The sequence below is a fragment of the Pygoscelis adeliae genome, unplaced genomic scaffold (assembly GCF_000699105.1).
Source record: "Pygoscelis adeliae isolate BGI_AS28 unplaced genomic scaffold, ASM69910v1 Scaffold181, whole genome shotgun sequence".
Lineage (NCBI taxonomy): Eukaryota > Metazoa > Chordata > Aves > Sphenisciformes > Spheniscidae > Pygoscelis > Pygoscelis adeliae.
In genome coordinates this window covers 2,426,078-2,438,435 of record NW_008824360.1, presented here as the reverse complement: position 1 = coordinate 2,438,435, position 12,358 = coordinate 2,426,078, and the positions used below count along the sequence as shown (strand labels likewise).

The 12,358-nt window shown below is 41.1% G+C and overlaps 2 protein-coding genes across 3 annotated transcripts in view; one reads left to right on the top strand and one right to left on the bottom strand.

Annotated features, from left to right (window-relative positions):
- The window catches only part of LOC103913365 (E3 ubiquitin-protein ligase RNF170-like), a 23,397-nt gene extending 14,536 nt beyond the window's left edge, over nt 1–8,861 (top strand). Inside the window, exons 3-6 of the mRNA XM_009319855.1 lie at nt 2,143–2,251; nt 6,771–6,844; nt 7,335–7,445; nt 8,556–8,861. Of these exons, the coding sequence (XP_009318130.1) occupies nt 2,143–2,251; nt 6,771–6,844; nt 7,335–7,445; nt 8,556–8,861 (600 nt within the window). The remainder of the gene's footprint in view (nt 1–2,142; nt 2,252–6,770; nt 6,845–7,334; nt 7,446–8,555) is intronic.
- Nucleotides 8,862–11,748: 2,887 nt separating this feature from the next.
- The window catches only part of FGGY (FGGY carbohydrate kinase domain containing), a 134,116-nt gene continuing 133,506 nt past the window's right edge, over nt 11,749–12,358 (bottom strand). The window contains exon 15 of one of the 2 annotated variants that reach the window (XM_009319806.1): nt 11,749–11,978. In XM_009319806.1, the coding sequence (XP_009318081.1) occupies nt 11,897–11,978 (82 nt within the window). In that variant the 3' untranslated portion in view covers nt 11,749–11,896. The remainder of the gene's footprint in view (nt 11,979–12,358) is intronic. The other variant, XM_009319805.1, reaches the window with a different exon arrangement.

Below are 12,358 nucleotides of genomic sequence, written 5' to 3'. Positions count from 1 at the left end.
TGCATGGGAAGTCAAAATACGGGAATGCGATGTGCCGTATGAATTTTGGGTAGCATTGTGTTAAAACCTGCTTGCCTGAAGTTCACCTGCCAGTGTACTGGGCTTGAATCTCATCATTGCTACCTTTTAGTTATTCATATCCAGTCATCCCAGCTTTGTTGGGCTATTGTGGGGTTGTTATCTCAGCAGGAGATAATCTTGTCAGCGTAGAGAGGAAACTCTGAAAACAATGTAAACGCCTTCAGCATCTGAAATTTTTCTGTTGAGAATCAGAAACAAATACATCTGTAACTTCACAAACCGTAAAGGAGAAGGGCTTTTTCCAGTAGTTTTGGCACGTTGTTTTATAACCTCCAGTTCTTCTTATTTACAGATCCTCATTTTAGGAACAAAAGACTGGTATTAAAGATGCTAATTTAAAATTACTAATTTGGCGAACTCGTCATTTTAGACATGGCTGTGGCAAGAGACCCAGTTTCCTGCTCATTCATTTGGCAGACCGACATGATGACCTCTCTTCTTGGAATTATTACATTAGAAAAATCAATTACTTAAATAAAATATTTGTCTGTTGTCAAATGAGCTTGAATCTTCACAGTCACTCTGAATCTTCCAGTATTTGACATGCAAAATATAGAATCTATTCAATCTTCTCTTTATCAAAACTTCTATAAAGAGGTCAAATACTTGGAAGTCTATTCATTGATCTGTCATGTAGACAGATGCCAATCAAGTATTTGAAAAACAAATACGCAATCCAAATTGGGCAACAAGGAACAGCAAGCATACAGTGATACTGTAATCCCAGAGTATGCCACCATCTCATCTGAATGCCTTACTTCAGTAATGGAGAAATAATACCCATTCCATATAATGCTGGACCTCTGTGATCATTAGGAAACATGTGAAGTTCATCATTTTTTGATCAAAATACAAAATAAAACTGTAATTGATGCCATCTCCTGTTGAACCTCGCTAAACATGCGTAGGCAGTGGAGGACAGTCAGTAACCTTCAAGACTCTGCCTTAAAGTGGAGGAACTTCCTTGGAAGCTCCCTCCCAATTTCAGAAGCACTCGGTGTTTCTGGGACCGATAGAAACGTTGAAATAGCTTTATCTTGAGAAAGAAAGGACACTAACCACATTATTATCACATCTTCTTCAAAGACTGATCTCACTGTGGTTATGGCAATCGAATATACAGTCAAATGCAAGTTTCTCCATGGTGTGCTAAGACGAAGTAGGCAGGTCCATCATCCATTACAGATTATCATCTAATGCATCATAGTAAAGGTAGCAAAAACTTTCAATGTGGTAAGGAATCAATATCAAGTAAGAACAGGTTTTTTATCTCCTACTGTAGCAAACAATCCTGGCACAGATGCCACATAGATTTTTTCTGCTTTCAGGCAATGATTTGGGAGCAAAGTCTGGAAGACCAATGTACATCCTTCAGCCTTTCCCCTACAGAAATACTATAATACAAATGTGCTTCAAAGTGCCTCTTTAGCATTTCAGAGGCTTACAAAATTCTTATCTTCCCACTCTAAAAAGCTTTGGCTTAATATTATTCTTAATTATAGGCTTTGCTAAGCAAAGGGAAGGATTGTTTGGAAGCAATCTTTTTACTTAAATAAGGGAGTCTTTTTGTTACGTAGCCTATGGTACACACTAAGGATACCATTCTGCCACCCAAGGAAGGCAGAGAACACACCGGTCTGTATTTCAGTACATTTAAGTGATAGACATGACTACAAAGGAGGAGGAAAAAGATCCAAACGCTACTGAGGCAGATGTCGGGTGCTGTCTGACCAATAATGACAGCTAGACAAGCCAGTGGTGCAAACTCGACTGACTTTCAAAACATAAATATTATCCAGTGGTGTGTGGATACATCACTGGAAGCAGACACGCAACATCATTATCTTACCTCTGACACTGGTCTTTTCTGTAGGATTACACAAAGCACTTCATTTCTTTGTGCCTAATTTTCATTATCTGCTGAGGTAACCATTAGTTATGCATGACATCTATACTTAGTTTCTGTGACGCTCTGCTAATCATAGTAAATTATTATTAATGAACTGACTATGTCAATCAAAATACTAATTTATTGAAGACTCTGTACTACTTCCCTTTCAGGAATCACTCCAAATTTGGCAACCTAGTAATCACAGTGACTTCAGCTGCCCCATCTGTCTCCAGACAGCTACTCTCCCAGTAGAAACCAACTGTGGGCATTTATTCTGTGGTAAGTTTTCTGGATTGACAGTGCAGTGCTTATACAGGCTACTAAATAAAGCACTCTTCTCACAGAAATCTCAAGTCTTATGTAAGAACCAGGACCAAGCCCTTCTCCCTGGAATTAATGTAAGTACTCTCACTAAAGCAGGAGAAGTCCCATCTTTGTATCCCCCCCCAAAAATCAGTAACAGTATTTTTATTTGCTCATTGCTTTCACATCAACAAGGTGCCACTTTGAAATGCCCAAGAAGTCTTAAGACAACAAGAAGTAACAGATCATCTCACAGGATACTGTTAAATTAAAACACAAACTCATGGAATCGGTAAAATGCACCAGAAAATCACACAATTCGTATTCAACTATGCAAAAAAAACCCGTTATAAAAATCAACAGTCTAATAATCATACAGTTTGTAACTGAAAGCTCAAGACGTAACAAACATGAAGTCTTACGTTCAAGCATGAACTCACTTCTGGGAAGACAGCTTGTCTTTTTAATCAACAGCATAAAAATCCAGCTATCCCATAAAATGAATTGTGATTGTATTTATACTGGTGAAAATCGGGATAAGACACACTGGGCTTAGGTCTGATTCTGTTCCACAGACTTGCTTCCCGTGTGAAACATTTGCCTAAAATAAAGCAGAAGTGATCTAGAGCAAGAGCAAGAAGGCATAATTACATTGGTTTGTAGTCCTGTAAAAGCTTTCTAAACAAAAAAAAAAATAGTGGAAGTTACATATTAAACAATTCAAAGAGTGAGTTTCTAGTCATGTATAAACCTTCTTTTAATCTGTTTATTGTTTTTTAAGTAAATCTGTGGGGTCATACAAGGGAAAAATGTTGAAAGACATCTCATCACGAGGCATGCTCAGTAGCTGTTTATTCTAGTCCAGAGTCTGTCTTAACAGGAAAGGGACAGATCCAGATTGAGAGGGTCCTTCTGTTGAGGCTGCCCGTGGTGCGGTCTCCTGTCCTCCCCCAGTGCATCTATAGTCACTGGATAATCTACGTAAAACCATAATTCTCCGGATAAATGTGTCTGCTGAATGCCTTCTTTGAGGCTGCTAAGCCATATGGTTAGGATTACAAAATTTAAATTACTTTTCAAAGGGAATACAAGGATGAAGCCTAGAATAGTGGAGGGAGTTATGTTCATAAATGCATTTATAAAGGGGATTTCAGGATTTTTAAGGCCCACGTTCTGCACCACTAGAGCCAGTGGGAGCTTTGCACCTACTTCAAAAGGCAGCAGGATAAGGCCACCAGCTTACTTGGACTGAACATTCTCTCAGATCTCTGAGAAACATCGTCCAGTGAATTTACAGGTGAAGTTTACAACCTCACTGCCCCAGCTGCTTATCAGGTTCCTTGCTGAATGCTGTCACCCCCACAGCAGGGTTGGCAGAAGAGAACTGGAGTTCATGATCTGATGAGGCTGAAACTGCCCATGAAGGTACTTCAGGGCTACTGCGCAGCATGAGATCAGTAATCTCTGGCAGAGGGGCAGGCAGGCGGCTGGAGGCAGTGCTATATGATACCACAACAGCAAGACACATCAGAAGACACTGGTCAGAACCGTAAAGCTCTCCTCTACTGCTCTGGCATTTACAGAGACCTTAAAGCAAGTGCAAGTTACATTTACAAGCCATTTACACTTTTTTCACCATGTAAGAGTGTTTCAAAAAGACCTGAGCATAAATGAGAACAAGGGACCGTGTTGTCAATGCTGGTGCAATAAAAGCACATTTTTATCTTTAGGAAGCGTCATTTTGCTCTAGATTGAAACGATGCTCGCACAGCACAACTCCGCATCACCAGTGCCACTATCTCCATCCTCTGAAACCACAACAAATCGGTGGATCACCAACAGCTAGGGACACTTTGTAGGGCTCATCTACCTATGAGTGACACCATTTAATACTTCAGGTTGTTTCATGTTTTTATAACACTGTTTTATAACATACAGGAAAAGGATGCTTTGAATATAACTCACTCCAGGACAAACAGTAAGCATACGGCCTCAAAACGTGTTTCAAATAATGTCACAGTAGTTACAGTTTCAAGTACAAAGACGGACATAACAACAAAGACCATCAACTTTCCTCTTTCTCTGGCCTGGTTAATTTTCCCTTTTCCAACTGTGAATATGACATAATGATACAGACTTTATTTTCATTTCATTTTGAGATCTGCAGAGGAGAAGTACCATATACAAGCTGGGTATATATTGTTATTGTTAGCTGTATATATTTAGCTAGGCTTTGCTTTCCTCAAGTACATCATCATCTACACTCTGAAGCACTGATTCCAGTGCAATGCATTATATATGTTATGACTATGTTTATATAGTAGAAGCAGCCTCTGTAACACGTCTGTTTTTCATGTCCTAAACCAATAAAACTTTACATTGGGCTTATCAAAACCATTCTGCGTAGATCTAGGTCTGTTGTGACTGAAATCAGTAATAAAACTTCTCCTGCTGCCCTGTGGAACAGAGCTAAGGCAATACTGAGCTCTCTTAATAAATTCCGCTCTGGTAAAAGTTTTATTTAAAAAATGTGGTCAACCTAGAGCTTTTAAAGAAGATTAATGTGGACTTATAAAAAATGTCTGATTTTATTATTAGTAGTAATTCATACAGTTTGTCCTGAAGTTTTCCTTTTCAGCTTCAGTTTGAACCATATGTTCAGGAAGTTCAACTGAAAAGCGATCCTTGAGCAATATTATTTTTTTCTAATTAACAATAACCACAGAGGTATTTTAGAGAAACCTACAGACTCCCTCAGAAGGTTGTGTAGCAGGCTAGATTAAAACAGGACTTTGTCTGTTTTATGAAAAATGCACCGAAGCACAAATAGGTCAACTTCAGAGGAATCCTTCCTTTCCTGTTCTACGAAACAAAGGATTCCGCATGCAGCAAATTTTAATTTCCACAGGCTTCTTTTTTGAAAGCCCTTGAAGAACTATGGGATCCATCAGTGCCCCATTGTCATCACTGGGACTGAGCACAGGCACAGCAAGACAGCCGTGTGCATCACGATACAGGATCTGGACCCAGAGGGTCAAAGCAGTTTCCGAAGTCAGGCATGGTGGTTGTCAAATGCAAAAGTTCAAGCGAAAGCTGGAAGCTGGCTGCCAGACTGAGTTTATACATACCGCATGGGGATTTAAACACAGCCATGTGCCCAGCCAACTGGTCTGTACATGCAAACAAAATAGAAGTCATAAAGAAAATGCCAGCACTCAAATGAGAACAAAAGTAAAAAGCACAAGTCGGAGCGAGGTTCATAAAAAATATTTTTGGGCCAAATTTAACATCCCTAGTCCTAGTATATAAGATGTAACTGGTAGCGTTGTGAACATTTTTATACTTGATTTCAAACACAGTTTCTCCAATATTCCCCTTTTCAATGACAATAGAGAAAGTCGGTCTGGGTGCAGAAAAACCCTGCACTGAGGGCTCCTGAAGACTTCTTGTTATAATGCTGCTTACAAGAAACTACTTGCTGGTTATTTTTAAGAACGAAGAGCATTGTTCAGTTCAATAAAACAATTCCATCAAAATAGCAGCGCAGCATTCCGCTTCTGTTTTCACTGGGCTCCTTGTCGAATTTGATCAGTTTAAATGCTGAGAGATATTTTTTCCTGACCTGTCACACTGCACACTGTGCCCGGGAGCTGCAAGACAAGCTGTGCTGCTTCTGATTAGATGCTATTTATGCTTTGCTGTTTTTGCTGTTAGTGCCAGCACTGACATTCATGTATGTCAACCACTGCTGTCAGTTACACGTGCAGTCTAATCTTACTGTCCTCAGACTCTGCCCTCTTTCACACCTGAGACCTTAGTTTGTAGTATTTAGAAATCAGTTAGCAGTTGTCTGGGTAAGAAGAATCAAAAAGAATGCAGCAACTCGCTCTTCCAGAGCTACGCAGTTCCAGAAGGGTAACAGTTCAAATATAGTAAGGGAGGCCGGGGGGAGCAAACAGGCAAAATAGCCCAGTGTACCATACTTCATCACCAAGATACCCGTGCCACCAGGCGTCTGCATCACCAGGCTGTCCCTTGGCTGCGCATGTTGGTTTGTTTGGGATAACTGGCCCTCAGAATCCTTAAAAGTCATACTAGCTCTGGAGGAACTCCACCTTTATGCCGCTGCACGGCTTTTGTCCACAGCAGCCAGCGCTGCGCTCTGAAGGGTGCCTGTATTCCTGAGTGCTTCAGCCACAGTCAGGGGAGCTTCAAGAATAAGATGCTATCCACAGGAAAAGAAACTGAATCAGTGTCTCCCTTAGGAGGTCCATGTATCTCTGTGTATACCAGTGCAGAAGAGCTAAGGCTCCATTTTTACACACTCACTTTGCAGAGTAAAACCACGCATTAAAATGAAAGCAAAGAATTACATTCATTTTTACAGTCAGTTGTAGAAAGAGGGTTTATTAATTCTGATAACTTCCTTGTAAACACTAAATATCCTCAAATATATTTCATGTATTTTAATGGAATTTCTTTTCTTTTTTGGAAGGTTCCTGTCTGATCACATACTGGAAACATAGTCCCCAGTTAGCAGCAATAACCTGCCCTCTCTGCAGACAAAAGGTAAGACTTACCTCCCTTGTACACATCTGCATTATGATACATACAAAATGACAAGCTTGAGCTCTTAGGATCAACTGCATTTATCCTGTAATTTTCTGTAGCATTTCAAAACCCACTTAGACTTGAATGACCCTGCAGCCATTCGCATTTATCATTTGACACGTCATATCAGGCAATTCTGTGAAATATTAAAGAAGCCTCCAGCATTTTACTTCTGTATAGTTTATTGAGTCTCTGGGATAACATTGCATAAAAAGCAATATGGAAGCTCCTAATCTCATCTGACCCCAGTCAGAGCCTGCCTGTTGTACTGGAAGGTTGGATGCAGGTTATAAAAGGAAAATGTTCTTGCTATTGTGGAACTGCTGGAGCTGGACAAAGGTCCCGTTGTGAGAGAGAGACTATGGAGACACACGTACTACAGGACGCTATCCTTTATACGGAAGATTAAAATACACCATGCTAATGCCGATCTTCTTTTCTTATGAAGGTGGCTCTTCTGGAGAACATCTCTTGTGAAAAGCAACAAGATAAGCCAAGTAAACAAATTGTACGTGACATCAGAGGTTACAACAAGCGTTTCTCAGGGCAACCTCGACCCGTAAGTATTTATAAATCTACATTAGTAGATTTATAAACTAAAAGATTTATAAACTATTTACTAACACTAGTTAGTAGTGCATAACACATACAGAGGACTGAAAGAGACCCAGCAATGACAACTAGTTTGTATCATTATGTGAATTACCTTTCCATGCACTTATTGGCGATGTCATAGTGGAAGTGTTACCATCCGCTGCTGGGTCCAGTACCTTCTAGTAAAGGTGCTTCTCGGAGTTCCTAGCTCAGAGAAGTCCTTCTGCAGTCGTCCTGGCAGGGAGGAGAAAGCAGTGTGGGATGAAATATAGGAAGCAAAGCAGAACTAGAGATGGTCAGGCTGGAACTTTCAAATACAAACTCAGAATTGAACTCCAGGATTTTAACTTGCCTCTAAAATTTCAAATCAGATTCCAGCTTAGAAAGCAGCTGTTTTTTTCCCCAGGTATTGCCAAATTCAAACAGTCCTCGCCAGCTCTGCACTTTCTTAAAGCTGGAATCCCAGCTGGCACAGAGACGTGACAGGGAGTGGGAATGATGTGAAAGACGAGGGCTAAAGGCACAAGTGAGGCCCATTCTTGACAGGGTGTAGAATATCACCAAAGCAAATCTTCCTCTCCTGTCACATCCTGGTAGGGGGCCTGAAAGGACTGTGGAGTCTGTTTCAATCTACGGACTAAACTAAGTGCTGTGGAGGGGAATATTATTTTTCAACCCAAGAAACCAGCATTAATGAAGAGGAATAATCACTCAGTCCTATGGTTCCTGTCCGCACCAAGGCAAGGCTTGAGGCCTCATTTTCAAGCATTCATAGCCTACACTTGATGCCAGATTTTAAAGACAGGCATATACTCAGTGCAGCCATTAAGGCCCAGTTTCCAAAAGGATTCAACGTCAAGCATAACACTTTTCAAAGTGCTGGGGCAGAGGGGATTCCTTTTAGAAGTGTGCCTCTAGATACTGCAAAATAATTGAACAGCGTAGGTGGATTTGGACAGCACAGAAAGTTTCTGCATTCAAGAGATTTGAATCTAAAAGTGCTTAAGAGACACATCGAACTGAAAGAACTGCATGCATTAGAATGCAAAATAACATAACTCATCTGAATATTTAGCTTGCAGATTACCTTTATGACATGCCGTTATTCCTGACTCTTGCCTTGCGAGGAATCTTCACCTGGGGTGGTCTCGTATGGATTTTTTTCCTAAGAGTTGCTGTTTGCTCCTTTGGAACTATCATATGCTTCTCTTCTCCGTTTGACATGAAGCCTGGGCCTCTCTGTAGGACCCTTGGAACAGCTGATGACATGGTGGTTGTTTCCCTTCTTTTAATTTGCATGATAAACACTTGTCAGCAAATTGCATCTAATGGAGTAAATATGGCAAGGTCTGCAGCTCAGAGCATGCTGTCAGAGTCCTGACTGACTCAAACTTGGATTCCTTGGTCAAACTTCATCAAGCGATGACAGGCTTCTCTTTGCTTTGGGGCAGCGTATGACGGATTTGCCATTCTGCTGCTGACAAAGGCTGAAGCAGGACTCAGCAATACCTGGCATGGCCAAGTGATTCGGTGTGCAAACGCTTAGAAGGCTAGTTTTACACGCCACTGTATATTTGCTAGACTCTTTCATGCTGCACTTTTCTGTTTATTCATACAAAGTGCCTGAATTGAAAATGCCTAAAGCTATGAACAGAGCCTAAAATTACAATGCCAATCAACTTGCAGTTGAAGAGTTTTAGAACTCTTGAGCTTTAACATTTTACATCTTGGCTCAATTTGAATAAAATTTTAATTTGAGAACTTAGCAAACTGTACAATTTGCTAAGTCTTGTATAACACAAGGAATGTTAAGATAGCATCACTACAAAATGTTGTAGCAGTGCTTTGTGTTATCACAGCTGATTACACATCCACCGGAATACAGATTTTTACAGCTCTGCAGTGAGTACAGCCACGATTCTAAAATGGGACAGTAGTAACACTGGCTTGGAACAAAAACACCACTATAAAGTGGAAGTATTACAAGGGGAGAACAGCATTAAAAAATCACACAAGAAATGTGAACAAATCTCTGTGTAACTCTTTCGTATAAGCCTGTGCAAGGTACACAGCTTCCTTGAACTCTGTGCATCTAAGCTTTAACAGTCAGCACGACTGTTTGTTTCCTTTCTAGACTTCCTACACTCCTTGTGATTTCCTTGTAAGTCTTGGTACCAGTTCAGCCAGAGAGATCAAGGCCAATTTCGTGATGATGATATAAATAGCAGGAAGTTTATGGGGGGGCGGGGGGGGGTGCACGTCTGTTTGTGTTGAGCTGCAAAGAGTTAAAAATGCTGCGGCAGTGCCAGACAACTCTACACATCTGTCCCTGTGTAATCTGTACATTTGCTATGTATTTGGAGTCAGCTGACTTGATTTTTACATGCGAATTGTATATTAAAATAGATATTAAAATTTATGACTATTTATTCACAGTACACTGGTGTCCAACTGTTTTTTCCTTCCACGCATTTTCAGCTGACATATTTTATCGTGCCCTTGAATTGTAAGCTATGATATACCATTATGTTGCAGTCGTTTTCTTGCTCGTTATACTCTTTTTGTTATGATGTTTCTTCATTTTATTCCCATCGACTTTCATTGTCTTTAATTATGTCCCTGAACTTGTAAAGCTGTTTCTCTTAACAATGGGTACTTTGGAAATGGCAACAATTGCTTTTCCATGAACTACAAGGCAGGAAGTGCATTGTTTCTTTAAAAAAATTACCAGATGTTTTTGAGCGCTGACTACTAACATAAAAAACCCCAGAAACTATTATTTTCCAAGTTCTCGAAGTGTAATTTTGTTATTGTGTAACTTCTGTTTGCATTTAACTGGGAATTACAGCCTATGCCAATAGTAAAGAATGGAATTTCTATCCAGCTAAGTGTATAAAGATGGAGTCCATCTATAAGAATACCGACTCTGTGGAAAGGGACTGTGGGTTGTTTCTCTTGCGTAATACAGGCTCACCAAGAGGGTGGCAGTTTGCAGTTGAAGAAAAGAAGAGTTCTCATGAGTGACCTGTAACTGAGTTGTAGTTGATCCGAATACGCTCCTCTGTTCTGTCACCCCTTGCTTCTTAATCCTCTCCTTCAGCTGGGGACCCTGGTTTTGCTTTTTAAACAGAATAGTAGCTTTTATTAAGAAGTAACAGACAAATGGCAGAGAAAGAAAGAATTTCTGAGAGAATTTCACTGAAGGCACTGGCAGCGTTTGGATCTTGCAAGATCAAAACAATTTGTACTGTCAGAGGTGAAACATTTTTGCTGTATACAACCAGAGCATCCAAACTCTCTCCTTCCACAGCCCCGTTACGCCACAACCTGCCGTTGTGAGCCTGGCAGTACCTTGTAGGACTAACTATCCAGGACAACCTTCAAAATCACCTGGGAACAAACAAAAGCCTTTTGTTGACTGGATTTGGCCAGCAGGCAGCCAGGAAGGTTTCCGAGCCTTGACAAATGCAAGTCTAAGGAAGGAAACCCCTTTCTCTCTCCCTCTGCGTTCCCTGTGCCTGCCGTCGCCGAGTTCAGCCCTGCAGCTGGCGGGCTGTGTAGACGCACATGCTCTGAGCTGGGTCTGGCTGAAGCAACGTGATGGGAATGGACAGGGAGAGCTGGGCTGTTTCAGGGCTGATCCCCGCGAGGCAGCTGGCAGGATGGAAGGAATGCACCTGCATTACGAACATGTTTTCAGCAACTGTGTCTGCTCAACATAGTCCTTCAATATCAACAGTGGGCCGTTTCACATCTGCACAGTGATTAATGCGCACTGAGGGCGAGTTACTTGCAAAAGACAAAATGGCACAAATTATTGATAGCAAAATGACTGCGCTGCAAGAACGGAGACAGAAAGAAGACAGCAGGAAACAGAAGAAATCAGAGAGAAAAAGATTGCGCAGCTGCAAAAGTGATTCTCAAATATCAGCCACCAAAGAAGCACTGTAATCAGAGTAAAAAAAAAACCCAAGAGAACTTTCCAATGGAAATCACATTTGGGTCTTAGCTGTAGCAGATAGTAAAATTAAAAGGACCATGTGTGATGCCAGGTGTAGTTACCTGTGAAAAACATGGCAAAGGACAGCGATTCAAGTCCATCCGAGTCAGTTACATTGTTCCTTGTGCTGTTCCTGCTTGTGGCCAGTCTAAATACCGGCACTGGGGTACCCACAGCTGGTTGTCTTGTCCTCTCTGACTGGAGCAACTGATTATTCCTTGTCCCTGGGGTGCAGGGATTATTGACAGAAAATACCCAGTGCTTCGCAGTGAAGTGAGTGCATTTTATTTCTCATTAAAAATTAAAACGTACACTTGAAATGATAAAAGTATATTTTTAACACGGAAGAAATTACTCTCATCGCAAGTATCTGGAAATGCATTATCCCTGCTGTTCCCGGATTACATGACTCTGGATTAGAAGCTGTTCATGATGGAGCGATACTCTCTCTGATGTTCCACAAGTTTCAAAAATACTTCATATTTCTTGTCATAAAAGCTGTATAAGAAAGTTAATTTCAACAGAGCCTGAGATTCTAAGATTTAAATCCCCTGTAATATACATGTCTACTTCCTTCACTTAGCATCAAAGCGGCTTTGACTCTTTCCTAATTACAAGTTTTACTAGGATGAGAGTCCTGCATGCTGCCAGAGTACAGCTTCCACCCAAACAAGTGATTTCAAGTTATAATTGTACCTTTTGTTTACCCTCTGGCCAGCTTTGCTTTTCAGACAGTTTCTCCTCCGGAGTCCTCTGCGGCGGGAGTGGGCAGGCACTGGGGCTTCGCTGCTCGTCTACCCATTTATGCCCGCTGGCAGAGCCCCAAGGCTCTGCAAAGGAGAGCTCACGGCTCCCCATCCACTCACCACCCACCCCCG